General features: G+C 34.4%; 4 protein-coding genes across 6 annotated transcripts; 2 read left to right on the top strand and 2 right to left on the bottom strand.

The window, feature by feature from the left end:
• Nucleotides 1-1,917: 1,917 nt before the first annotated feature.
• On the top strand, nucleotides 1,918-7,593 carry LOC121223287 (L-type lectin-domain containing receptor kinase V.9-like). Its single transcript, XM_041104446.1, has 2 exons — nucleotides 1,918-2,767; nucleotides 7,301-7,593. The coding sequence occupies exons 1-2, from the start codon at nucleotides 1,918-1,920 to the stop codon at nucleotides 7,591-7,593; spliced, it is 1,143 nt and encodes a 380-aa protein (XP_040960380.1).
• A 9,187-nt stretch (nucleotides 7,594-16,780) lies between these two features.
• LOC121223491 (disease resistance-like protein DSC1) lies at nucleotides 16,781-21,684 on the bottom strand. Of its 3 annotated transcripts, XM_041105027.1 has the most exons (5): nucleotides 20,933-21,604; nucleotides 18,698-18,938; nucleotides 17,996-18,560; nucleotides 17,478-17,902; nucleotides 16,781-17,388 (listed from the first exon to the last, which is right to left on the bottom strand). In XM_041105027.1, the coding sequence occupies exons 2-5, from the start codon at nucleotides 18,923-18,925 to the stop codon at nucleotides 17,008-17,010; spliced, it is 1,599 nt and encodes a 532-aa protein (XP_040960961.1). In that variant the 5' UTR covers nucleotides 18,926-18,938; nucleotides 20,933-21,604; the 3' UTR covers nucleotides 16,781-17,007. The 3 variants fall into 3 exon arrangements, with proteins under 3 accessions (XP_040960961.1, XP_040960960.1, XP_040960959.1); XM_041105026.1 differs by having other exon boundaries at nucleotides 17,478-18,560; nucleotides 18,698-20,729; nucleotides 20,933-21,684; XM_041105025.1 differs by having other exon boundaries at nucleotides 17,478-18,560; nucleotides 20,933-21,684.
• Nucleotides 19,676-24,313, bottom strand: LOC121223286 (disease resistance protein RUN1). Its single transcript, XM_041104445.1, has 3 exons — nucleotides 24,216-24,313; nucleotides 20,933-21,277; nucleotides 19,676-20,729 (listed from the first exon to the last, which is right to left on the bottom strand). The coding sequence occupies exons 1-3, from the start codon at nucleotides 24,311-24,313 to the stop codon at nucleotides 19,676-19,678; spliced, it is 1,497 nt and encodes a 498-aa protein (XP_040960379.1).
• Nucleotides 24,314-25,301: 988 nt separating this feature from the next.
• Nucleotides 25,302-27,423, top strand: LOC121223490 (L-type lectin-domain containing receptor kinase V.9). Its single transcript, XM_041105022.1, has one exon. It carries the CDS (start codon nucleotides 25,307-25,309, stop codon nucleotides 27,302-27,304), a length of 1,998 nt encoding a protein of 665 aa, XP_040960956.1. The 5' UTR covers nucleotides 25,302-25,306; the 3' UTR covers nucleotides 27,305-27,423.

Raw genomic sequence — 27,423 nt, 5'->3', positions numbered from 1 at the left:
ACAGATGCTGGTGGTAGAAATTGGGTTTGTAAGCTTAACAAATCGCTATATGGATTGAAGCAATCCCCGAGGCAGTGGTACAAGCGATTTGATAGCTTTATGAGAAGGCAGAAGTACACAAGAAGCAAATATGACAATTGTGTGTATTTGCAGAAGCTGCATGACGGATCTTTCATTTATCTACTCTTGTATGTTGATGATATGTTAATCGCTTCGAAGAGCCAAAATGAGATAGATAAGCTGAAGGCTCAGTTGAATCAAGAGTTCGAGATGAAAGATCTAGGTGAGGCCAAGAAGATTCTCGGCATGGAGATAAGTAGAGATAGACAGAGAGGCAAGCTTTGTTTGAATCAGAAGCAATATCTGAAAAAGGTATTACAATGTTTTGGTGTAAATGAAAACACAAAACATGTAAGTACCCCACTTGCTTCTCATTTGAAACTTAGTGCTCAATTATCTCCGAAAACTGAAGAAGAAAGAGAATATATGGCGAAAGTCCCATATGCTAATGCAGTTGGGAGTTTGATGTATGCGATGGTGTGTACGAGGCCTGACATTTCACAAGCTGTTGGAGTTGTGAGCAGGTATATGCATGATCCTGGAAAAGGACATTGGCAAGCTGTGAAATGGATTCTACGGTATCTTCGAAAAACCGTAGATGTTGGTTTAATTTTTGAACAGGATGAAGCACTTGGTCAGTTTGTAGTTGGATATGTTGATTCTGACTTTGCTGGTGATTTAGATAAACGTCGTTCAACTACGGGGTATCTGTTTACTCTTGCGAAAGCCCCAGTGAGTTGGAAGTCTACCTTACAGTCTACAGTAGCTGTGTCTACTACAGAGGCAGAATATATGGCAGTTACAGAAGCTGTTAAGGAAGCTATTTGGCTTAATGGATTATTGAAAGACTTGGGAGTTGTTCAAAGTCACATTAGTCTATATTGTGACAGTCAAAGCGCTATTCATTTAGCGAAAAATCAAGTCTATCATTCAAGAACCAAGCATATCGACGTAAGATATCACTTTGTGCGGGAAGTATTTGAAAAAGGAAAAATTCTACTTGAGAAGATTCCGACAACAGATAATCCCGCAGATATGATGACCAAGGTGGTAACAACAATCAAGTTTAATCATTGTTTGAACTTGATTAACATCCTGAGAATTTGAGCACCTTTAGGTGTATGGCGCTCGAGAGCGCATTTGGAGGCACTACAAAAGATAGCTTTATCGAATTTGGGGAGTTGAAGGAAGTATGTGAAGATGTGATTATCCTAATCAAATCTTCAAGGTGGAGATTGTTGAAAAGTCAACAAAGGTAGGAAGCAACTTGTTAAAAAGGTTGAGCAAGTTGCACCGAATGTTGAAAAGTTGAATGGGATAATTGCAATTTTGGTCCCTAATTTTTTAGGCCATTTGCAAGTTAGTCCCTGAACCTCAACTATAAATAGGCCTTTTCATTTTTCATTTCAACCATCCCAACCAATCTTTCTCTCTTAGTTTTCTCTCTTCTCCCATTTGAGAATTCTTAAGGAATTCTATTTGTTTGTAATACTTTGGAGATAGTAAAGTTATCATCTGGTGTTAGTGCCCGAGGACGTAGGTATAATTTACCGAACCTCGTTAAATCTCTTGTGTTCTTTCTTGTCCTATTTTTCTTTCAATATTTGAGGGTATAATAGTAGTATTTAATTGTGCTATTAAATTACTATAGAAGGGATATTCTGTCTAAGGAAAGACTTGGTATTTAAGAGATCCATGTGATCCACCTCTCTTCCCTGGGAATTGAACTTTGTGTGATTTTTTAGTACAATAATTTACACGCTTCCGACCCTATTGGAACAACAGTATAAGGGTATTTTACCCTCTTCCAACATACAAATTACCGTCAAAAGGATCTCTCATGATTCAAGGCAAGGTATGAGAGAATTCGTGGCTGAGATTGCAACCATCGGTCGCCTCAGGCATCCGAATTTGGTTCGACTTCTCGGTTATTGCAAGCGCAAGCACGAGTTGCTTTTGGTTTATGACTACATGCCTAATGGAAGCCTTGACAAGTTTCTTTACTACCAACCTAATAGCAGCCTTAATTGGACACAAAGGTTTAAGATCATCAAGGACGTAGCTTCCGCGTTGTTCTATCTGCACCAGCAATGGGTGCAAGTCATCATTCACAGAGATATCAAGCCTGCCAATGTGCTGATAGACAGTGAAATGAACGCCCGACTAGGAGATTTCGGGATGGCAAAGCTATGCGACCTTGGAAATGATCCTCAAACCTCTCATGTAGCAGGCACGCTCGGTTACATGGCTCCTGAGCTCGCAAGAACCGGGCAAGCAAACACAAGCACTGATATATATGCTTTTGGAATATTCATGCTTGAAGTTGCATGTGGTAGAAAGCCGATCGAACCACAAACGGCACCAGAGGAAGCATTTCTTGCTGACTGGATAAAGGATTGCTGGGATAAAGGAGACATTTTGGCGACTATTGATAAGAGGTTGTGGAAGAGATTTGTGGGACAACAAGCGGAGTTGGTGTTGAAGCTTGGGTTGCTTTGCTCACACCCGGTGACAGGGGCTAGGCCTAGCATGTCCAGCGTTATATCGTATTTGGACGGTGTTGCTTCATTGCCCGATGACATCAGCTCTGTTATCAAAGTTCGAGAATTCCCAGCAGTTTCAAATGAAGTGGGCGCTCCTAATGAGTTGACAGCCGAGAGAAACACCGTTCCTTCATTAACAATTACAGAAGCATTTGTTTCTCACGGCAGGTGAAGTGGAAAAATGTCGGGGTTTTCTTTAAAAATTATGATTGTAAAATTAAATAAAAATTTAAAGCCTTCCGAATCGAGTAATAGGGTTTTGTATATATATTTAAGCATCATAAGTAGCATACTGTGGCTGTTCATGCCAATGTCATTTAGGAATATATTTTAAAGCCTTCCGAATCGAGTAACAGGGTTTTGTATAATAGGGTTTTTCCTTTTTATTTTAAGATTTTTATAATGTTTTATATTGTAATAAAAATAGAAAGGTGGTCACATGCATAACAAATTAAAAAGCTTAATCGAATAAAAATGTAGTTGATGTATGTTTTATATTGTAAATAATCTTTAGATAAATATTTAAATTGGAGCGAAACTTTTGATGAATTGTTCACATCAGAATTAAATATGTAAAAATAATCAAATAAGATTAAATAAAAATTAAATCTTTTTGAATACCTTATATAAAATTATGTTTTTATCAATTAAATTTTAATTTTCAAATAAAATCTTTAAATATTATAATGCCAGGTATTCAAATATAATAAAAATTTGAATATAATTGTTTGCATTAGGAGAATAGTAGCTAAAGGAATCTAATGTTCAATAGGCAATAGGGACATGCATGTAAGTCACCAATGCCACGCCAATCTCCTTATCTCTTCATGAATCAATCTCCTTATCGCTCCAATTTAAATAGAAAGGTGGGTCACATGCATAACCTTTCTATTTTTATTACAATATAAAGCATCGTTGTCCGAAGTCCTTCATATGTTAATTTCTTAATTACATGCTCTATTGGTGTTTAACGTCAACAATGGCGCTTTCAAAAACGCCGCAAATACTTTTAGTATAAAAAAACACCGCTAAACACTTGTTATAGTTCAAATTCCTATATTTCCTACTGAACCTAGTAATAATTCTAGAAAAACTAGAATGGAAGAAATCCAAACTTCAACAATTGATAAAAAGTCAAAAGTTGGAATAATTATAAAAGTTACATTTCAGTTTAGAAAATATAAAAAATATTCTCTAAATGCCTTGATAGATACTGAAGCTACAATATGTAGTTGCAGAGAAAATGCGATTCCTGTAGAAAAATGCGAATTAATGAAAAAACTCATAAAAATAATGGGAATAGAAGGTAGTAAAACTATTATAAAATATAAAGCTAAAAATATATCAATCTATATAAACAATGTTAGATTTGTGATTCCTAAAATAGTATGTTTTCCTAACATGAAAGGAGATATATTATTAGGTAATAATTTTATTTGTAAGTACTTACCTTTTACTATTGATAAACATTCTATTTGGCTATCTAGTAAAAGAAGATTTTGTGGAAATTCCACTTGAAGAAAATAATAAAATTGTGTGTAATAAAAAATTTACACTTATTAAAATTAATCAGTTAATATTTGTAATTTATTACTAATATTTGCTGATTTTTTGAGCAGGCCTTTTAATGGATAGAGGTAAAAAGCCTCTACAAGAAACTGTAGGTGAATCGACTATCGTTCGCAAAAAGCCCAACAAAGGAAAAGCAGAATCAAACTCCAAAAAAGGATTTGTACCTGCACAAATACCATTTTATCCTAACCAATGATATTATGTGTCTTATCCAATGGTAAATCAACCACTTGGACCAAATGTTTTAAAATATCCAATGGTAAACCAACCACTTGGAAGCAGTTTTTCTAACATGGTGTATCAATCACCAATGTCTCAAGATCCATATTTAGCATCACAAACCAGTTATGCTGATATGATCAAAAGATCCGAAAATTTGTTGAAAGAACAACAAATAGAAGATGAAAAAGAAATTTTAAAAATAAAAGATTTTTATAATCTTAGTTTATCACCAGAATTTTATAATTTTATAAACGAGATATGGAAAACCCATATTTCAAATCAGAGAGCTAATTTCCGAAGAGCTCTTACCAGATTTTCATTATTTTTAGTTGAAAAAAAAAAGCTAAGGAAAATGAAGCTGAAGATTTATTATTAAATTCTATTTTATACAGAGAATGGGATGAATTCCAAATGGAATTCATGGAAATTAAGGAGATAAACAATTTTCTTGATATTTCCCAATATTTTATTTACAAAGGGAAAAATACCCCTATTATGAATAAAATATTTAGAATCTGTTTATATAACAAATCTAGACAGATGTTACTAGTAGAAATATTCAACAAAATCAATAGAACTATCTGTAACCAACAGATAATTCAATTTCAAAAATCATTTTCTGAATATTTTCTCCAATCTTATGTTTTTCCGAATTTTATTGGAAATAATATTTCAACTTTAAAATTTAGATTGGGTCATGAATCATTTAATATAACAAGTATCGAATGGGGTTTTGTTCAATAACAACGTAGGCAAAAATTTACCCATAATTTAAGTAATAATTTCTATCACGAAGACTGGGAAGACTTTGAAATGTCTTTAATATGAGAAGTATATCATATTCCCCTGAAAACGAAGTCACTGTGGAATTCAATTTTTGTTGCTAAGGCTCATTGAATATTCCACAATAATAATTGATAGACATTACATCACGACTTTTCTGAACATGAATTTGAATAAAATAATTTGGATTTATATGTGCAAATTCAGAGTTTTTGTTTGTGCATCAAATGGAAAAAAAAAACTGGATTTGGGGTTGGCAAATTCATTATCAATTTTTTATATCCCAAATGTAATAATTAAAATTCCTTTTGAACAAAATCCATAATTCTATTATGCTTTAGCACATTTCGCTTCTTGGTGTGGTTGTTGGATTGATTCATTACATAATTTCAATAAAAATTTTAAATAATTGATAAAAGTAATAAAGTATGGATAATAAAATTGAAATATATAAAATTCTCAAAATAAAATTTTAGTTGAGTGGTAAATTAAAATTTTTACTAATGCAATTAACGTATCTTTAAATCAAATCCCACCATAAGTATATTTTTATTGTTTTTTTTAAGTAAAAGGACTAAAGTATTCTCAAATAATTTAATTTATTTTAATTATGAAAGGACATTTTTGTAATTTCCTAATTGAGTTAGTGCCCAGTTTACACGTGACGCCAACTTTGTTAGGAGCTTAAATAATAGTATTAATATATACAATTGATAAAAGTAATAAAATGTGTATAATAAAACTAAAATATGTAATAAATATTAAAATAAAGCTTTGGTGAAATGATCAATTTTATGTTTTACTAACCTAATTGATGAACATTCAAATCTCATTTTATACATATTTTTATTGATTGTTTTAATTAAAATGCAACCATTCCATGTTTTATTTAATCGCTAAATTTTAAAACACTTAATAAAATTTTTAGTTTTTAAAAATGCCTCAGAATAAAATATATTATCGTACTATTTATTTCCCTAATGCTTTTATAGGAGTTGTTTTTATGTATTATATGGATCTACATATAAAATATATTTAATTTTTTTTAAAGGTTTAAATAAAAACAGTCTCATTTAAAATATAAACATGGCTTGAATAATTTTGTGTTTAATATTTGAGCAACCATAAGTTCTGCTAATACTTTACATAGGCTTAAATCTGAACTGATTTTTTTGTACATTTACTCGAGACTAGTGTTAATTAAAGACTTTGTATCAAATCTTTTATCATTTGACCAATAGTTTTGTGTGACTTGTTTCAATTTTGTTTTTTACTCAGTGGAGTTATATCTCAAAGTTAAAATCCAACATTATGATTAATTTGGAAATAAACTTATTTAAGGGTCAGTTTACTTGTTTAATCTTAAAGGCTGAAGATTTGGATAAAAGTACAAGGTTCAAAAAAATTCTAATAAGTCAATAAAACACTAAACCTGTCCCAACATCTGGACTGATCAGACATTGAGTCTTCAATGCTTGGACAGCCTTGGTCTTAACAGTTGTTGATGTTTAAAGTTCTCATAAAAGAAAAAAAAAGATTATTAAATATTAAATAAGTATTTTTAAAAAAATATATAAACAAGCTTAAAATGGATTTAAATTAACCATTTACAAATTTGGATGGACTTGATAAAATTTGAAGCTTGTATTGGACTGAACCTAGCTTGAGTAAATATAAAATGTGCTAGTATCACATATAGACTTGACATTGCTCGGCTCATAAAACCTTTGCTCGCGTAGGGATGAGAATTTAATTGAATCTAGTCGAATTGAGTAAAAAAAAATTTAATCAAGTTGAGAACTCTTATTTTATTATCCCAATTCGATTTTTTTTTTGAATTAAGCAGAGTGAAATGAAATTCAATCAAGTCAAGTCGATTAAATTTGCAGTGAATATAGATCATATTGGACTATCAAGAAATTATCCTCTCAAACCTCGCATGTAGCGGGCACACTTGGTTACATGGCTCCTGAGCATGCAAGAACTGGGAAAGCAAACACAAGCACTGATATATAAGCATTTCATGCTCGAAATTACTTGGGGTAGAAGGCTGATCTAAGCACGAGCATCGCCAGATGAAAATTTTCTTGCTGATTGGATAATTGATTGCTGGGATAAAGGAGGCATTTTGGCGGTTGTCGATGGGATGTTGGAAAAGCAGTTTGTGGTACAAGAAGCAGAGTTGGTGTTGAAGCTTGGGTTGCTTTGCTCGCACCCGATGGTGGCGGCTAGGTCTAGCGTGTCCAGTGTGGTATCGTATTTGGATGGTGTTGTTTCGTTACCCGATGATTTAAACTCTGTTATCAAAGCTCGAGAATTCCCTGGATTATCCAATGATGAGTTAATAAGTGAAAGAAACAACACCATTCCTCCATTAACAATTACAGTGTCGTTTGTATCTCATGGTCGGTGAAGTTGAATTAAAGATTGTCTTTCATTTGTTTCTTTTTAAGACGTATGATCCAAATTCAAAACATTTGTTGATAGAGTGTTTTGCAGCTTCAAAGGCCAAATGTGTTGTAAATTTACAACAACTGTATAGAGTGTTTGCATGGTGGAAACTGGTTCATAAGCCCTGGAAGCCCCCTTGTTCTTGTTGGAGTTGGAATCATCATTTGTAATAGGCGCTGTATAAAATATATCAATCATTACTCAAAAGCTTCATTTTCAAGGTAAATGAGAAAACAAAACAAAAAAAAAAGAGCTGAAAACCTTGTTTTAAGGGCTTTGTGACATAGAGAAGAATAACAGTGTCCTGGCACTGGACTGAGAAGAATAAAGCTCCCTCTGCTTCAATGCAGAAAGAGTAATATAGGGGAATCCTACTAAGAACAGCAGGGGACAATATCCAGATGGCTATTCTAGGAACATGATTTTTTGTATCTCAATCAAAGGCTTGAAAGGTCGAATTCTATGGGGTGCTTCAAATCCTTTCTTTGTGGGCAATGAGCCTTACCGCGATCGGCAATGGGCTGTGGGCCTTTACAAAGTGATGTATATTTGAAAGAGAATATCTCATCCTCGTATTCAGAGCCGGAGTCAGGTACCCTTAAAATAAAAAAATTTTCATTTAAATATTTTATAATTTATAAAATTTTAAATTAGTAATGGTATAATTGTATTTTGCTCCTCTAAAATGATAAAAAATTGATTTATTCTTTTAAAAATTATAAAGACAAAGGTTATTAGAATAGTGAAATTGTATTTTTATTATTGTTAAAATGTACAATTTAATTTCAACCCTCCAAAAAAATAATTTTTTGACTCCGTCACTGCTTTGTATTATAAGTAAAGATATGTAAAATTATTTTATATGTAAAGGACAAGGGTGGTTAAGTAGTTTACCACAATTAATGCTTCTTCCCGGATCAGTCCGTTACAAAATTGAAAACTTTTTGCATCCGTTTTGGTTGTGGCCCTTCTTCCTCCCCCTCCTCGTTGATATTCTGTTTTCGTACTGAAAGGGAAGTACTATGTATTAATCCATCGCTATCAGCAAAGTGTTGATAGATATCTTCGAAATTAGCATAATAATCAGTGGCATGGCTATGCATCTCTTTTATTTCTTCCAAATCTTTCACGTACACTATTCTAAAACCACACTTCTTCGCCTTCAAACTAAAGTTACCTAGAAAATATATCTCAAGCTCTTCGCATTCTTGATCCGAGCAATCTGCTGTTAGTAAATTATTGGGTTCACATTTATCCTCCAAGGAAAATGAAGAAAAAAGTGATCTTTCATGAGCCAGTTAAAAGCATGTCACTAAGTAAGTCGCTATTTACAAATATTTCTGGCTCAGGTCTGTTCTCTTTTACATCGAAAATTAACCTCTGATTCTTTTATAAATTAAAATTGTTGACTTCTTTTTGTCAGGTTTTTTGCTCTCAAATATGCTGCCTGCACTGTGTTGCGTGTAGAAAATCGCACTTAAAATAGTTTGGTGATGGGATTAGGTTCTCATGCAATGCAAAGCTGTATTTGTTGCTTAGGATCGCATCTGTATTTCATATTCCCAACATTTTCTTCCACTAAGCTCGGTAATGCCCATTGATTCAATGTTTGCAGATTATGATGTAATCACCCGTGTTCGCACTTTGTTTAGGCATCTATTTTATATATTATTTTTTTATGCTAGAACACTTGAGCTTGAAAAAATTTTGCATGTGATTTTAGCCATCTATTTTATTTTTTATAAGATAATCTTATTCATTTCTTTCTGGATTTTGCATGAATGTTGGTTATATCATAGCCTATATTACACCAACTCATTCATTTTTAGAGGTGATCATGGGTTGAGTTATTCGGCCCGGCCCGAAATATGGGTTTGTGCAGAAAAAGAGTCCCGTTTAAAAAACGGGTCGGGCCTCGAGTAAAACTTTTTTGGCCCAGGCCTGGCCCGGCCCAAAGTATATATTAAATAATATATTTTTATTTTTAATCAAATATACCTCTAATTCTGGTTGGTTGATTATATTTTGCAGGTTTTTGATGCTATTTTGGTGTTGTAAAATTTAATATGGGCCGAGCAGGGCTCGAGCTTAGCAATTTTCTTTCGGGCCAGACTTGGACAAATTTTTAGGCTCATATTTTGAGTTGGGCCTAGAAAATTGGCCTAAAATTTTATCTGGGCCCGGCCCGGCCATGATCACCTCTATTCATTTTCCCTAAGTACCTATATTTAACACTTACGTTAGCTTGAACACTTTATAAGAAGCAGAGTTGGTGTTGAAGCTCGGGTTGCTTTGCTCGCACTCGATGGTGGTGGCTAGGCCTAACGTGTCCAGAGTGGTATCGTATTTGGATGGTGTTGCTTCATTGCCCGAGGATGTAAACTCTATTATGAAAGCTCGAGAATTCCCTAGAGTATTCGATGATGAGTTAATAAGTGAAAGAAACAACACCATTCCTCCATTAACAATTACAGAAAAAACAAAAAAGAGCTGAAAACGTTGTTTTGAGGGCTTTGTGACATAGAAGAATAACAACCTCATGGCACTGGACAGTGTGAGAAAGAGTAATATAGGAGAATCCTACTAAGAACAGCAGGGGACAATGTCCAGATGGCTATTCTAAGAACAGCAAAAAGAGTAATCAAAGGCTTGAAAGGTCGAATTCTGTGCGGTGCTCCAAATCCTTACTCCGTGGGCAATGAGCCATATCATAGCCTATATTACACCAACTCATTCATTTTCCCTAAGTACCAATATTTAACACTTATGCTGGTTTGAACAGACTGTATAAAAGGATTACATCAGTTTCAATCACATAAATTTGTTTGAATAGACTTTTATGCATTCTTACTGGAGGGAGAATTTAGTGACAATTCATTCTACTATTATGTGTTAAATGAACAAATCCAATTTAGAATATAACTTGAGATTTAGTTATTTCGTACAATTGTCTTTAAAAACGTTTAATTCTATTAATTGTTTGAATCTCAATATTTCAGATTTTTTTTTTGTAAACAATGTAAAAAGAATAAAAGTTAAATTGTTAAATTTTATAAACACAACAACCTTTTTATCATCATGCCTAATTTAAAAGGTTTTATTGACATTACAATTAATTTGTTATTTGAATTTACATTTTACAAACAACAAACGCAAAAAGTTCATTTAAATTAGTATAATGTACATTACATGTAAAAATACAACTAATTATATATTAACATAATCTATTTCTTGATATCCTAATTTCCTAAATTTAAATCTATTCGAGCCTATAATTGTTAAAGTGTCTGCTTCCATTTCTACATGATGACTTTTGTTGGTCCCTCACTTGCATGATCCTTTGAGTAGTCCAGACGACAAACAAAAACACATTGAGATCATCTATATCACTGACATATTAACTTACCTCAAATTCATATCTTTTTGTTGATATCACGGAAAACACTATTGTCAAAAATCTTGATCACGTCAACCAAACACCATATCTTTACTTCTCTAAACCCTAACATTATACAAGAACAAAAAAATAAATCTACTGAATTTTGACAAAAAAAATATTGAATATGAATATTTCTCGCAGGAAAAAGATTTTCCAATTAATTAAAAGAGTATTCTTTATATTTATATTTGAATAAGTGTTAAAAATAAATGTCCAAACATAAATACTTTATAATAAATATAAATCGAAAAGTTAGAATAACATTATTTGTACTTCAAGCTATGAAATTTAAATGGTACTTTAAATTAGAAGGAATTAAACCAAGCAAAATGTACACATTTCAATTATGTAAAAGGAATGAATTGAATGACTAAAATTTTAAATGGTATAAAAAATCACGTTATTAACATTTGATATATGAAACAATATGGGTATGAATAAAAATTTTACTATTTATCATAACTCAAACACAAATAAATTTAATATGATTACTTTAAATGAAATAAAAGATATAAACAACATAGATGTGTAAAAACAAGTTAATAAGACAAGGTAGGTTAAGTAGTTTACCACAGTTAATGCTACCCTTCTTCCTATGTTTATAATTGGCCCATTATAAAATTGAAAATTTTTTGCATTCGTTTCGGTTGCGACCCTTCTTCCTCTGTTTCCTCGTAGATATTATGTTGTCGTTTTATGCGAGAAGTGCTACCTACTGATCCATCGTTGTCACCAGAGTGCTGGCGGATGTGTTCAAAATTGGGACAATACTGAGTGGTATGGCACTGCAGCTCTTTTATTCTTCCAAATCTTTCTCATACACTATTCTAACACCACAATTCTTCACCTTAGCATTGTCTTCAACATTTGGGCCTGAGAAAGACACCTCAAGCTCATCGCATTTCTGATCTAAGCAATCTGTTGTCCATAAATTATTGGTTTCACAGTCACCATATTTATCCTCCGAAAATGGACATAATTCAGCACGTGACCAATAACAAAGAAAAAGGTGATCTTTCATTACGGGCTGGTTAATTCCTTTACCCATCAGCCAGCCACCCCAACTAACCTCTAGATGGTTTCTACCTTGAAAAATAGTTCCATTACAGCTGGCTTGTTCACAATTTCTACAATAGATATCTGCTCCACAACCGATAACCTCGTTATCCCTTGACGCATCATTATTGACAAAAATGCAGCAACAAGCAACTCCAATCCATTCTGATGAAGTTGGTTCAGCATGCAGCAAACTCAACAGCATGCAGGCCATGAAGACCAAGTCGTGCAGGAGCTGCTGGAACGAGCTGAACTATTCCTATTTTGTTCATCTAGTAATCTTAAGTTAATGTAATGTACTTTAGTTCATTTAGAACTATGTTAGGTTTATGATTGATGTAATTTTGATGACAATTGAGCTGTTAAGTCAGCTTTGTTTAAGTGTGTAAGCTTAGTTTTTCAAGTTTCAATGTATTAGTGGTAGTAGGTGATGATTAGGTATTATTATGCAGATTTTGACAAGCAAATTGCTTGGTTTATGTATTGGCATTATGCCATTGTTCAACATATGAATGAAATCAGCTTTGTTCATCAATATTCTCTCAAATTTCCTCAGCTTATTTTCTTCTTTCTTCAACTCGAAATTGTTTGTTTGCTCAGCAAGATTCGAGGCTTGCTCGACAAGATACTTGCTGAGTCTGTTTGATTCTGCTGTTGCACCAACAATTGGTATCTAGAGCTTATTTCTTAAGGGACCTGTTATACAAATCCATGGCTTCATCAAGCTTTTCACCAGCTGCACCTCAAGTCTTCAATGGAGAAGGCTATCACATATGGGTGGTCAAAATGAAGACCTACCTGCAGGCTTTCGATCTGTGGGAGGTGGTCAACTCTGATGTTGAACCAGAGCCACTTAGAGCTAATCCAACAGTGGCTCAGATCAGGCAGCATGCTGATGAAAGGACCAAGAGGCACAAGCCTATGTCTTGCATCCAAAACTCAGTGTCTGATGTGATTTTCACAAGGATTATGGCCTGTGAATCACCAAAACAGGCCTGAGACAAGTTGCAGGAAGAGTTTCAAGGGACTGAGAGGACAAGGCAACAACAGTTGTTAAACTTGAGGAGAGATTTCGAGAATTTGAAGATGAAGGAAGAAGAAACTATCAAGCAATATTCTGACAGGATTATGGCTGTGGTCAACAGCATCAGGCTCCTTGGAGAGCAGTTCAATGAAGCTAGGATAGTGGAGAAGGTTATAGCAACTCTGCCTGAGAGGTATGAGGCAAAAATCTCATCTCTCGAGGACTCAAGGGACCTGTCCACCATCTCCCTGACAGAGTTGATCAATGCTCTATATGCTCAAGAGCAGAGGAGAGCAAGCAGACTGGAGGAGCACCAAGAAGGTGCCTTTCAGGCAAGAACAAATACTGCCTACAAAGGCAAGAAGGCCTGGAGAGACAAGCCAAAGGATGATGCTGCAAGGAGAGAAGGTCAGACTTGCAAGCACTGCAGAAAGGCTGGTCATTCAGAAGAAAAATGCTGGTTTAATCCAGATGCTGTGTGTCAGCATTGTAAGAAAAAGGGTCATGTTGAGAGAGTCTGTAAGAGCAAGGCCAAATCAAGGCGCAATCAGTCTCAACAGATGAAAGCTGAGGCTCGAGTAGCTAAGGAGGACAGTGACCAAGAGGAGCAAGTCTTTACTGTGTCATGCTCAGCTGCTCAGGAAAGGTCCTCATCTGGTTGGCTCCTAGACAGTGGATGCACCAACCACATGACACCTAATGCTGCAATCTTCAAGTCTTTAGACAGAAGCTGCAGAACTAAAGTCAAGATAGGAAATGGTCATTTTATTCAAGCTGAAGGCAAGGGTGATGTTCTGATATGCACCCTTACAGGTACCAAAGTGATTTCGAATGTTCTGTTGGTGCCTGAAATTGACAGAAACCTGCTCAGCATAGCTCAGTTGCTGGAAAAAGGTTACTCAGTTGTGTTTAAAGACCACCAATGCCAAATCAGTGATCCACGTGGATCCAAACTGATGGCAGTCCCTATGGCTGATAAGAGCTTTGTGGTTGACTGGACAAAAAAGTCAGACATTGCCTACACAGCCACTTCAGATGAATCCAAGCTGTGGCATCAAAGACTGGGACATGCCAACTTCAGATCGATGGCCCGAATGATCAGAGAAGACCTGGCTGAAAACTTCATCAACTCAGTAGACCATGATGATGTATGTGAAGTATGTCAGCTAGGAAAGCAGGCCAGACTCCCATTTCCCTCGAATCAAGCCTGGAGAGCCTCTGAAAAACTCCAACTGGTGCATACTGATGTGTGTGGACCTATGAAGACTGAGTCATTGAGTGGAAACAGGTATTTCATACTGTTCATTGATGATTTCTCGAGATATTGCTGGATTTACTTCTTAAAACAGAAATCAGAGGTGGCCACTGTGTTTTGGAAGTTCAAAACTGCTGCTGAGACTGAAACAGGCTGCAAGGTGAAGACCATAAGGTCTGATAATGGGACTGAGTACACCTCAGCTCAGTTCCAAGCCTTCTGTGATAAGGCAGGCATCAAACATCAACTTACCAACACATATACACCTCAGCAGAATGGGGTAAGTGAAAGGAAGAATAGGAGTTTGATGGATATGGCCAGGTGCTTGATGATTCAGAAGAATCTGCCTAAAGCACTATGGGCAGAAGCAGTTAACACTGCAACATACATTCAAAATAGACTTCCAACCAAGGCTTTGGATCAAAAGACCCCATTCGAGGCCTGGTTTAGCTTCAAGCCATCACTGGCTCATCTGAAGGTCTTTGGATGCATCTGTTATGCACATGTACCTGCTGTTAAAAGGGACAAATTGTCTGAAAGGGCTCGACCTGGTGTTTTGGTGGGCTATAGCACTGTTAAGAAGGGCTATAGGATTTTAGATCCTTCAACAAACAAAGTGTCAGTAAGCAGGGATGTGGTATTTGATGAGAGGTCATGTTGGAACTGGGAAAGACATGAACCTGAAGAAGTTTTTGAAGAACTTGCAGCAGACCAAGCTGAGCCAGACCAAGATGTCCCTGAAATGGATATTGATGATGAACCAGTCAGAGGAACAAGGCCATTGGCTGAAATTTATGAAAGGGCTCATGTAGCCATAGCTGAACCAAGCAACTTTGAAGAGGCTGAGGCTCAGCAAGGGTGGAAGCAGGCAATGGCTGAGGAGATCAGCATGATTGAGAAGAACCAGACCTGGAAATTGGTTGAAAGGCCAGTCAAAAGGAAAGTGATTGGGGTGAAATGGGTGTACAAAGCCAAGAAGAATGCTGGTGGTACCTTGAACAAGCTGAAAGCAAGGCTAGTTGTCAAGGGGTTCAGTCAGAGGTATGGTTTGGACTACCTGGAGACCTTTGCACCAGTGGCCAGGCTCGACACCATCAGACTGCTGATTGCCTTAGCAGCACATCTTGAATGGAAGATCCATCAACTTGATGTGAAATCAGCTTTTCTGAATGGTTTCTTAGATGAAGACATCTATGTTGAACAACCACAAGGGTTTCAAATAGCTGGCAGAGAGCATATGGTCTACAAACTGAAGAAGGCCCTATATGGATTAAAGCAGGCTCCAAGGGCCTGGTATAGCAGAATTGATGGCTACTTGACTGATCTAGGATTCGATCGAAGTAAGAGTGAGCCAACACTGTATGTCAAGAAACAAGGGACACAAATACAACTCATTGTGTCCCTGTATGTTGATGATCTTCTGGTGACAGGAGGAGATCGAGTAGTGCTGGCTGATTTTAAGACCAAGATGCAGGAAGTGTTTGAAATGTCTGATCTTGGGGAGATGTCATACTTTCTTGGAATAGAGGTTTCTCAAGTACAGAATGAGATATTTCTAAGCCAGAGAAGCTTTGCCACAAAGATTCTGACCAAGTTCTCCATGCAAAACAGCAAGGCAACTAAAACACCTGTTGCTGTTGGAGAAAAACTATCGAGCCAAGGTGATTTTAAGAAAGTTTGTGAAACAACCTACAGGAGTCTAGTTGGTTGCTTGCTATACTTGACTGCCACTAGACCAGACATTATGTATGCTGTAGGATTGCTCTCAAGGTTATTGCATTGCTGCAATGAGAAGCATTTCCAAGCTGCAAAGAGAGTGCTGAGATATGTCAAAGGCACTTTAAACTATGGTTTGAAGTACAGCAAAGAAGGAAATCTGAAGCTGGTTGGCTACACTGATAGTGACTGGGCTGGCTCGATAGATGACATGAAAAGCACCTCAAGGTATGCTTTTAACCTTGGTTCAGCCATGTTTTGTTGGAGCTCAAAGAAGCAAAGTCTAGTAGCTCAATCTACTGCTGAAGCAGAGTATGTGGCAACATTAAGTGCTGTCAACCAAGCCATATGGCTAAGAAAAATATTGGCTGACTTGAATGTGCATCAAGAGGAAGCTACTGAGATCTTCTGTGACAACCAATCTGCAGTAGCAATTGCTAAAAATCCAGTGTTCCATGGAAGAACAAAACATTTCAGCATCAAGTTGCATGTTGTTCGAGAAATGGAGCAAGCTAAGGAAGTAAAGCTGATCCACTGTAATTCAGAAGATCAACTTGCTGACATTTTAACCAAAGCTCTTAGTGTCACAAGGTTTGAATATCTAAGAAAGAAGCTAGGTGTTTGCTCCATGCAAACCAAGGAGGAGTGATGAAGTTGGTTCAGCATGCAGCAAACTCAACAGCATGCAGGCCATGAAGACCAAGTCGTGCAGGAGCTGCTGGAACGAGCTGAACTATTCCTATTTTGTTCATCTAGTAATCTTAAGTTAATGTAATGTACTTTAGTTCATTTAGAACTATGTTAGGTTTATGATTGATGTAATTTTGATGACAATTGAGCTGTTAAGTCAGCTTTGTTTAAGTGTGTAAGCTTAGTTTTTCAAGTTTCAATGTATTAGTGGTAGTAGGTGATGATTAGGTATTATTATGCAGATTTTGACAAGCAAATTGCTTGGTTTATGTATTGGCATTATGCCATTGTTCAACATATGAATGAAATCAGCTTTGTTCATCAATATTCTCTCAAATTTCCTCAGCTTATTTTCTTCTTTCTTCAACTCGAAATTGTTTGTTTGCTCAGCAAGATTCGAGGCTTGCTCGACAAGATACTTGCTGAGTCTGTTTGATTCTGCTGTTGCACCAACACATTCACTATCTTTCCGAAAGGGGATCTTAATTGAAGAGTCACTTCTTTGTTGGCTAAACCATTCCGGGATTTCACTTCCTGGCATAATAACTTCAAACCTTTTTCTTGAATTTGCAAATCCCTGCAAAATAAAACACAAGTAGTTTAGTAACTAAATCCATAAATCTCAAGTATGAGATTTTGTAAGGGAGAAAATAGAGATTAATCGACCTTAAGATGTCTTTTCAGCAGTGTTAATGCTTTGATATTCTCAGCCAATTTGAAGCAGTTAATGGCTCTAATGAAATCCAAATCCACTAAATTGCTTACATTTGATAGACTTGCAACTACTTTAAGTGAAGCGCAATCATCTATACGCACATCTTTTACACTTGTTGGTAGCTCAGGCAATGATTTAAGCTTTATGCAACTTGATAATGCAAGAAACTCAAGCCTGGAAAGTTGAGTAAGAGCCAAAGGAATGGTGATGAAATTGTTACCCCTGAGATAAAGATATCTCAAAGAGGATAGACCATGAATATCTGCTTCACCAAGAGCGCACATGTTGCAATTTGACAATTTAAGAGACTTAAGCTTTGAGAGTCGAGTAAGAGATGCAGGTATGCTGATGAAATTGTTACCACTAAGATCAAGATCTGTCAAGGAGGATAGGCAAGAAATATCACTAGGAATATCTCCTTCACAAAGATTGCAGTACCTTAGTTTTAGCTCTCTTAATGAACTCAAACCTGACAACAAAGGTAACATCCGAGCCATGGGATTCGTCCTTCTTCCTTGGAGTACCTTGAAAAGAGAAGGCAAACTTGGTCGTAACTTTGATGATGGTCCTTTGCACCCATTGAAAGATAGAATTTTAATATTTTTCAACTGAAAAATGAAGGATGGTGGCTCTGTTATACTTGTTTCACTCAAGTCGAGCTCTTCCAAAATCTTTGATTGCTGCAAATTCTCCAATAAACTTTCAAGTCTATAACAACCAGAAAGGTCTAGAGTTTTTAGAAATTCCATTTTCCCATCAATCTCCGGAAACATTATAAGACTTGAGCAACCCGAAAGAATTAATGTTTCAAGAGATTCCATTCCGATTTTGGTCGGAAGAGTCCTAAGACTTTTGCAATCTCTTAAATTCAAAAGTTTAAGGCTCTTAAGCACTCCAATTGATGGATGAACATCCACTAATTTGGTACAACCTTCCAAAATCAAAACTTCAAGATTTAGTGCTGTTGTGAAGTCTGGTGTCTTGATCAGGTTTTGGGACCCTTCGAGGTTCATCATTTTCAACTTACACAAGGGCTGTTGAAGATCAGAATAAATTAGAAACAAATGAGAAAACATAATAATGCTTATTTTTGTTTTTTTACCTTAATCAAAGTTTAATCATTTATATTAAAATAAGCTAAAATATAAGGATGAGATGAGTTAATTCTTACTCTATTTCCCTTCCATAGTTGTTGAATGCGACTATATGGTAAAAGAAGTGCAATAAGGTTTTCCGGTTGGAAGCTTGAAGGCAACGATCTTAAAGGGCATCCTTTCCAATCTAAAAGCCGTAGCTCATTAGAAAGAAATTTGAGATCATCACAATTTGATAGGCAAAGCACTTTGAGCAATCTCAATTTTTTCATTTTTGAGAAGGCATCGGCACTCAAGTTGAGCATCTTGCTCGATTCCCTAATAATCATGAATAAAAAAAATGAAAATAAGCTTCACAATATACAAAAACATTCAATATCTAAAAGTTATGTTATAATCTAATTCATTGATATACTATTAATATTTCAAAAAGACATAAATTTCTCTATTGATTCTTTTGAAAGAGTAATACGCTACTAGATTAATTTCATAATTAAAACATTGAAATATTGAGTGTCAAAGGTTTTACTATAATTTCTTATCATATTTAAAAAAATAAAATAATTATTTACGGTACACATAAATATAAGTTTATGTGTCTTCTTATCTTGTATTATCGATGACTATACCTTCAATCATTTTTGTACCCTAAGAAAAATCAAGAATAGAAAATAAGAAAACAAAATAAATGGTGTATAATGTAGGATAAAACTTTTAGAAACTTACATTTTTATTTAGCATTATTATATTCTAAATATAATATATAAAGCATTTTAAACGTAGTAAAACAATTTCTACAAATATTATGCTCTAAAGAGGGTAATGCAATTAAATTTCTACAAATCCTTTTTAATATTTGTAAACATCAAACATGACTCATCTCAAAATTATTAAATATCACTTTTTAAGAATAGTTGTATCAACCAATTAGACTAAGCTTTGGATTTATATCATATATTATTTTTGATATTATATAACAAAATAGAAACAGATGTAACTTTTGTTAAACAACTTATAGTGTTTTTTGTTAGGACATGATAGACGTCTCTTCCCTCTCACAATCTGCAACGTTTTCCAGGTTCATCAACGCATTTTTCTCTAACAATTTTTCTTCCCATTTCTTGCAACAAGTTATGCATCCACAAATATTTGTGTTCATCGACTTTTATGAGAGATTTTTTAATGAGAACATCAATGCCAATATCTGGGAAAAACTCACAACTATCCAATACTTTCATTACAAAATCTTTCTCCTTCCCATTGAAGAAGCATGCTATATCTAGAAATATATTCTTCTCCCTTTCTTCCGGTCCATCAAAACTAATTCGAAGTTTATCGAGAATTTCTTTATTAGAATCTCTTTTAAGTCTTTCAATTGCACTTCTCCATTGATTCGCATCTCTACCGCATAAAAAGCAACCCAAAATTTCAAGAGCTAACGGAAGCCCACCAGCATATTTTACAACATGGTAAGAAAGCTCAATGAAATCACCTTTCGGCACTGTATCACTATGAAAAGCTTTCAGACTGAAAAGTTGAAGCGCATCTTTGGGATTCAATGTTTTGGGCTCATACATATCATCAACTGGCCAAGATCGAAGCAAATGTTCTTCTCTTGTTGTTACAATGATTCTACTCCCTAATCCGAACCAATCATGCCTTCCAACCAAGCATTTTAAGTGTTGAATGTTATCAACATCATCAAGAACAACAAGAACCTTTTTGCGAGACAACATATGACTAATTATATCATTCCCTTCATGAACATTGAAAAATTCGAAGCATTCATCATGAAAAATCTCCGAAAGAAGTTGTTTCTGTAAAGAAACTAATCCACATTTGTCTGAAACTTCTCGAATATCAGCAATAAAGCTTTTACTTTCAAAATGATGTGACATTTGATTATAAGCAAGTCTTGCGAGTGTGGTTTTACCGATACCACCCATTCCGCAAATCCCTATAATGCGGACATCATTTTCCCCAATGTTTATTTTCAAATATAAATCCTCCAAGCGTTCAGTCATTCCAACCAAGTCACTATGAGTAACTGGGTGACATAGTTTTGCTGATATCTTCTTAATAATCTCTATAATAAATTCTGATTCATGCCTACAAGAAATAAATTTTAATTTTTTGAATAATTTTTTTTTCATATTATCAAATGCACTTTCTTTTTCAATGAATCATGAAACATAATATAGTTTGGAAGCAAACAAGAACTAAGACACTTTTCACATAGGATTAGAAAGAAAAAAACAAAGTTATACATATATCCCAAAAAATAGAAAATAGAGAAGAAAAGAAAGAGTTACCTGTTATTTAAATGCCATCCCTTGATTCCAGCCACTTGAATTAAAGCATTTCGCCACCTTTGGATCTTCTCACTATCTTCTTTGTATCTCTCTTCATGTCTAGCAAAGGCTTCTTCCACTTTCTCTTTTTGTTTTCTTAAATCAGATGGATCAACATCGTAAAAAATTGGAAACACTTTATGTCCGTAGTTGTTATGTTGTTTAACAATCTCAGCAAGCTCCTCCAAGCACCAACTTGAAAAGGCATAAGTTCGTGAAAAAACGATTACCGAACACCAGGACTGCTGAATTGCTGTAAAGAGTTCTGGCGCAATCTCTTCGCCGGCCTCCAGCTTTGGATCATCCCTGAAAGTGACGATCCCACTCGTACTTAAAGCATCATAGAGATGATTGGTAAAGTTGGTGCGGTATCTTCACCTCTAAAACTCAAGAAAACATCATATTTCTTTCTAGAATTGGACGAAGAAGTTGAAGGTAATGACGACATGACGATGTGCGAGAAAAAAATATATGTGGATGTAGTGTTGAAAATCAGAAAACTGATCGCTCAATACGTCTGAAAGAAAGTAGAAAGAGATCAAATTTCCAGGGAAGAATGAAGGTGGTTTCTAAGCAATTTCTCTATAACCTTTTCATTTTCCAAATTAATGCGCGTAGTTGTGGAAATTGGGGGGCCATAAATGAGTGATGCATATGAATCCAACAAGGTGGGTGTTGATAAAATGGAGCCGACAATAATTGCAACTGTTCTTAAGTTTGTGCTTTACTTGCTTTCTCTATTATAACTCTAGAATTTGAATTTTTTGTCAAATTACTTTAAAATAAATAAAAAAATTAATATTTATTTTCTTTATTCATATGGCATATATGTGAATTACCATGCGGATGACATATAAGTATTTAATTAATTTTTTAAATTTAAAAATATATTTTTATATTTTTATAATTTTAATATTTTTAATTTTTAAAAATATATTTTTAATTTTTTTAAATTTTAAAAAATTAATTAAATGATGATATGTCATCCATGTGGTAATATACATGTATGCTATATCAGCAAAGTTAAAAAAAATTAACATGTATGCTATATCAGTAAAGTTAAAAAAAATTAAAATTTTCATCAAATTTTGTGATGATTTGATAAAAAACACAAATTGATAAGCTAAAAAGACAAAAAATTAAATAAATAACTAAAATAAGTTTTTTAATAAAATTTGATGGTTAAATAAATCATTTTACCTGGAGGTCCAACAAGGAGAGATCAACCTAGAGAATGGATGAGGACTAAGCCTTGCATGCTTTTTTGTTTTTTTGTTTTTTTTATTTATATTTTCTTTTCTTTTTAGATGGCACCGACCCCTTAAAATAGAAATTTTCCTTTTAGGGCCCTTAAAATTTTAAATTTGTAATGATAAAATTACACTTTGGCTCCCTTAAAAATAATAAAAATTTGATTTAATCTTTTAAAAATTATAAATATATAAACTATTGAAATGGTAAAATTACATTTTTACTATCATAAAAAATACAATTTAATTTCGACCCCCTCAAAAAATTTTGACTTCGCCCCTGCCTATATTAGGACTTGGGTAGGGAGTTAGAAGATTGTCTTATTCATTTCTTTTTCGATTTTGCATGGATGCAACGACGGAGCCATGTAGAGGCCCATGGGCGATGGCCCTCCAAAATTTATTTATTTTTTTAAAAATTAGTCCTTTGTAAATATACTATGACCCTCCCAAAGATATAAGTAGGTCCCCTAAGGCTTAAGATTTTTGTAATTTCCCCCTTTATATATATTATAGCCCTCCTAAAAATATAAGTAAGCCCCTCTAAAATTTTTATAATATTAAAAATAATATTAAAAAAATTATTCTTGATATCACAGAAAAAGTTTGATCTATATCGCTCATATATTAACTTATCTCAAATTAAGAAATTTTTCTTAATATCACAGAAAACACAACAATTGAAAATCTTGCTCACTTTAACCAAAATCATATCTCTAAACCCTAATTTTAGAATGAACAAAAAATGAATCTTTTAATTTTTTTTTTAAATATTGGATATGAATGTGACGTCTCTGATCTTCCAATTAATTTAAAAAAGCATACTCTTTATATTCATATTTGAATAAGTTTAAAAATAAATTTTAAACATAAATACTTTATAAAAAATATAAATGGAAGAATTGGAATAATATTATTTGTACTTCAAGCCATGAAATTTAAATGGTACTTTTATTAGAAGAAATTAAACCTATTTGAGTATTGTAAAAGACTTATATTTAATATTCCAAATATATAAAAATAATTTTGATTGATTAAATTGAACACATAAGTTGGTCTCAAATAAAAATAAAATAGTTTTTAACTTAGCCCAAATTACGATCTTATCCTCGTTAAAGGATTTTTCACTTTATGATTACCTACTTTATTGTGAAACTATCCATTTTTCTTCACATCTCTATCTCAAATTGATTATATTTACTTCAACCTACAAATAAAATATAAATGTAAGTGAATATATATAATGAAAATAAAATTTTAATAAATAAATAAAACCAATTAAAATGTACACATTTCAATTATGTAAAAAGGAATGAATTGAACGACTAAAATTTTGAATAGTAAAAAAATGTAATTTAAGTGACTAAAATTTTAAATGGTACAAAAAACCTATATTATGAGATATGTACATATTCAATACGATTGTATCGCTAAAAATTTTAAATTTTCTTAATATATATTAAAAATATCATATCTTCTACGCAAATAAATTTAAAATGATTATTTTAAATGAAATAGAAGTAATAGTGCATGGTTGGTTAAGTACTTTACCACAATTAATGATTCTTCCACGATTGGCCCATCATAAAATTGAAAATTTTTTGCATCCATTTTGGTTGCGGCCCTTCTTCCTCTGCTTCCTCGTAGATCTTACATTTTCGGTTTGATGTGAGAAGTGCTACCTACTGATCTATGGTTGTGAGCAGAGTGTTGGTGGATGTGTTCAAAATTTGGAGAAGATTGAGTGGTATGGCACTGCAACTCTTTATTTCTTCCAAATGATCTTTCTCATACATTATTCTAACACCACACTTCTTCACCTTAGCATTGGATTTACATGGATGTAAGAAAGACACCTCAAGCTCACAGTCACCATATTTATCCTCCAATGAAAATGGAAATAATTTATCACGCGACCAATAACGAAGAAAAAGGTGATCTTTCGTTATGGGCTGATTCCTACCTGTCAACAAAATATAGCCCCACCAATCAACCTGTCGACGATTTCTACCTCGAAAAATAGATCCATTAAGATTGGCTTGTTCAGTATTTCCACAATAGATAAATGCTTCACAACGGATTTTCTCGTCATTGCATGAAGCATCATTATTGACAAAAATGCAGCAACAAGCAATTCCAATCCATTCACTATCTTTCCGAAGGTTGATAGGTAGCAGTATCTTAATCGAAGAGTCACTTTTTTTATCCTGCAGGGAATTCTCGAGCTTTGATAACAGACCAAAAAGAAAACTTCTACAACACCTAATTGTGTTTTTTCAATGATTTTTAAGAGTTTATTTTCATCTTATTAAATTATTGTATTAATTAAACTATGAAAGTATATTTATTATATTATATTTATTATCAAATGTGTGGTATTTATATCAAGGATTTTATATAAATTCCAAATGATATTCAAGTATTCGACTTTTATTTTCAAAATACATTTTGCCTGGTCATGAACCATAAGAGAGCTAGGCAAATTTAGAGATCTCTATGTCAATTTCTGTTGAGATAAAAGTTTATATGAAAAATTAAATGAATTTTTAGTTGAAATGGTAAAGTTAAATGTTTAAATTTTATTTTTATTAATTTTTGTACAAAATATGAAAAGATAAAAAAATTTAATAATATAACTTACTTTGAATATTTGTCACCCCAACTTAGACAATAATTTAAATATATATAGACAAAAATATTTTTAAAAGATACAAAACTGTGACAATCTGTACCATTTTTATTTTTTATATAATATTCTGAATATTATTACCATATGAAAAACAACATAAATATAAATTTGAATATTTTTAATATATATTGTCAACGAAATTTGGAGTGTTTCATTATCAGATGATAACATCACGTTTACCAAATAATTTCATCTTATCATCTTAAAAGGAGAGCAATTTCCTTTCTACTGACCGGTAAAACCCCGGAAATTTCTTTGAGGCCTTAATGAAGTCGATTAAGACAATGGAATTTTGTATTTATATTGGACTAATGGTGCAGAATAACTTGTGTACACAACAAAACTGACTAGAGCCCTCAACCTCTATTTTTTTTTTTTTTTGTGTGTGTGTGTGTAATGATGTCTTGTTTGATCATGCTTGTGTTGCTTTTCCTCCTGAACCTTGCATCTTCAGATATCAATCAGGGTCAGTTCAGTTTCAATGGTTACTTGAATATTGAAGGACTTGCAGACGTAGATTCAAGTGGGCTCTTTAAACTAACTAATTCTACAACTTTTACACTAGGTCACATCTTCTACAAGAATCCAATCCAATTCAAGAACTCCACAAATGGTAGTGTTTTCTCTTTTTCCACCACATTCATTTTTGCAATTGCATCGGAATACCCTAATTTGTCTGGCCATGGATTAGCCTTTGTAATCTCGCCTAACAATAGAATTCCTGGAGGTGTTTCCAGCCAGCATCTTGGTCTTTTCAATCAATCAAACAACGGTGACAGCTCAAATCATGTTGTTGCGGTTGAGCTGGACACATTTATGAACATCGAATTCGAAGACATAGACCATAACCATGTTGGCATCGATATCAATAGCCTAATCTCGGTAGTATCTGCTCCTGCAGGGTATTTCACTGATGAAGGCAAGTTCATAAATGTCAGCCTTAAAAGCGGAGATCCAATGCAAATATGGATAGAATACAACGGGGTTGAGATGCAACTCAATGTTACGTTGTATCCCATCAATCTACCAAGGCCAAAAACCCCACTTTTATCCCTGAAAAAGGATCTGTCTCCTTATATGTATGACTCTATGTATGTCGGTTTCTCATCGTCCACCGGTCATCTTATATCCTCGCACTACATATTGGCTTGGAGTTTCAAGATGAATGGCAAAGCTGATGAGCTAGACTTGTCTCGCCTTCCAAAGATTCCACGACATGATAACGGAGGAATCAAGCAATTGAAGAAGATTTTGGCTATCACCCTTTCTTTCACAGGTCTCACTTTAGTCCTCGTATTGGTTTTGGGGTTTGTGTTGATCTCAAGGAAGAAGAGATTCATGGAGATTCTCGAGGATTGGGAGGTGCAGTACGGGCCTCATAGATTCTCTTATAAAGATCTATTCAAAGCAACAAAGGGGTTTAAAGACAAGGAAATTCTAGGGAGAGGTGGATTTGGTAGGGTGTATAAGGGTGTTTTACCCTCTTCCAACATACAAATTGCCGTCAAAAGGATCTCTCATGATTCAAGGCAAGGTATGAGGGAATTCGTGGCTGAGATTGCGACCATCGGTCGCCTCAGGCATCCGAATTTGGTTCGACTTCTCGGTTATTGCAGGCGCAAGCAGGAGTTGCTTTTGGTTTATGACTACATGCCTAATGGAAGCCTTGACAAGTTTCTTTACCACCAACCTAATAGCAGCCTTAATTGGACACAAAGGTTTAAGATCATCAAGGACGTAGCGTCCGCGTTGTTCTATCTGCACCAGCAATGGGTGCAAGTCATCATTCACAGAGATATCAAGCCTGCCAATGTGCTGATAGACAGTGACATGAACCCCCGACTAGGAGATTTCGGGCTGGCAAAGCTATGCGACCTTGGAAATGATCCTCAAACCTCGCATGTAGCAGGCACGCTTGGTTACATGGCTCCTGAGCTCGCAAGAGCCGGGAAAGCAAACACAAGCACTGATATATATGCATTTGGAATATTCATGCTTGAAGTTGCATGTGGTAGAAAGCCGATCGAACCACGAGCGCCACCAGAGGAAACATTTCTTGCTGATTGGATAACGGATTGCTGGGATAAAGGAGACATTTTGGCGACTATTGATAAGAGGTTGGAGAAGAGATTTGTGGGACAACAAGCTGAGTTGGTGTTGAAGCTTGGGTTGCTTTGCTCACACCCGGTTGCAGCCGCTAGGCCTAGCATGTCCAGCGTTATATCGTATTTGGACGGTATTGCTTCATTGCCCGATGACTTGAGCTCTGTTATCAAAGCTCGAGAATTCCCAACAGGATCAAATGAAGTGGACGCTCTTAATGAGCTAACAGCCGAGAGAAACACCGTTGCTTCATTAACAATTACAGAAGCATTTGTTTCTCACGGTAGGTGAAGTGGGAAAATATGGGGTTTTTCTTTAAGAATTATTATTGTAAAAATTAAATAAAATTTTAAAGCCTTCCAAATCGAGTAGTATGGTTTGTACCACACTGTTTACAATAAGTAATGCTA

Source organism: Gossypium hirsutum, chromosome D11 (assembly GCF_007990345.1).
Source record: "Gossypium hirsutum isolate 1008001.06 chromosome D11, Gossypium_hirsutum_v2.1, whole genome shotgun sequence".
In the NCBI taxonomy this organism is placed as follows: Eukaryota; Viridiplantae; Streptophyta; class Magnoliopsida; order Malvales; family Malvaceae; genus Gossypium; species Gossypium hirsutum.
Note: the sequence above shows the minus strand (reverse complement) of the source record. Positions and strands in the feature narration are given on the sequence as shown.

Bases quoted from the DNA above. Each gene is read 5' to 3' on its own strand.
- LOC121223287 (XM_041104446.1), top strand. From the start codon at position 1,918: ATGAGAGAATTCGTGGCTGAGATTGCAACCATCGGTCGCCTCAGGCAT. The intron at 2,768-7,300 runs GCAGGTGAAGTG...GCTGGGATAAAG, and splicing joins AGAAGCATTTGTTTCTCACG to GAGGCATTTTGGCGGTTGTC.
- LOC121223491 (XM_041105026.1), bottom strand. From the start codon at position 18,949: ATGATTATTAGGGAATCGAGCAAGATGCTCAACTTGAGTGCCGATGCC. The intron at 18,561-18,697 runs GTAAGAATTAAC...GATCTTCAACAG, and splicing joins AACTATGGAAGGGAAATAGA to CCCTTGTGTAAGTTGAAAAT. The intron at 17,389-17,477 runs GTCGATTAATCT...TTTATTTTGCAG, and splicing joins TGCTGAAAAGACATCTTAAG to GGATTTGCAAATTCAAGAAA.
- LOC121223286 (XM_041104445.1), bottom strand. From the start codon at position 24,313: ATGACGAGAAAATCCGTTGTGAAGCATTTATCTATTGTGGAAATACTG. The intron at 21,278-24,215 runs GTTGATTGGTGG...CGTCACTTTCAG, and splicing joins GAGGTAGAAATCGTCGACAG to GGATGATCCAAAGCTGGAGG. The intron at 20,730-20,932 runs GTAACTCTTTCT...TATTTCTTGTAG, and splicing joins GGATGGCATTTAAATAACAG to GCATGAATCAGAATTTATTA.
- LOC121223490 (XM_041105022.1), top strand. From the start codon at position 25,307: ATGATGTCTTGTTTGATCATGCTTGTGTTGCTTTTCCTCCTGAACCTT.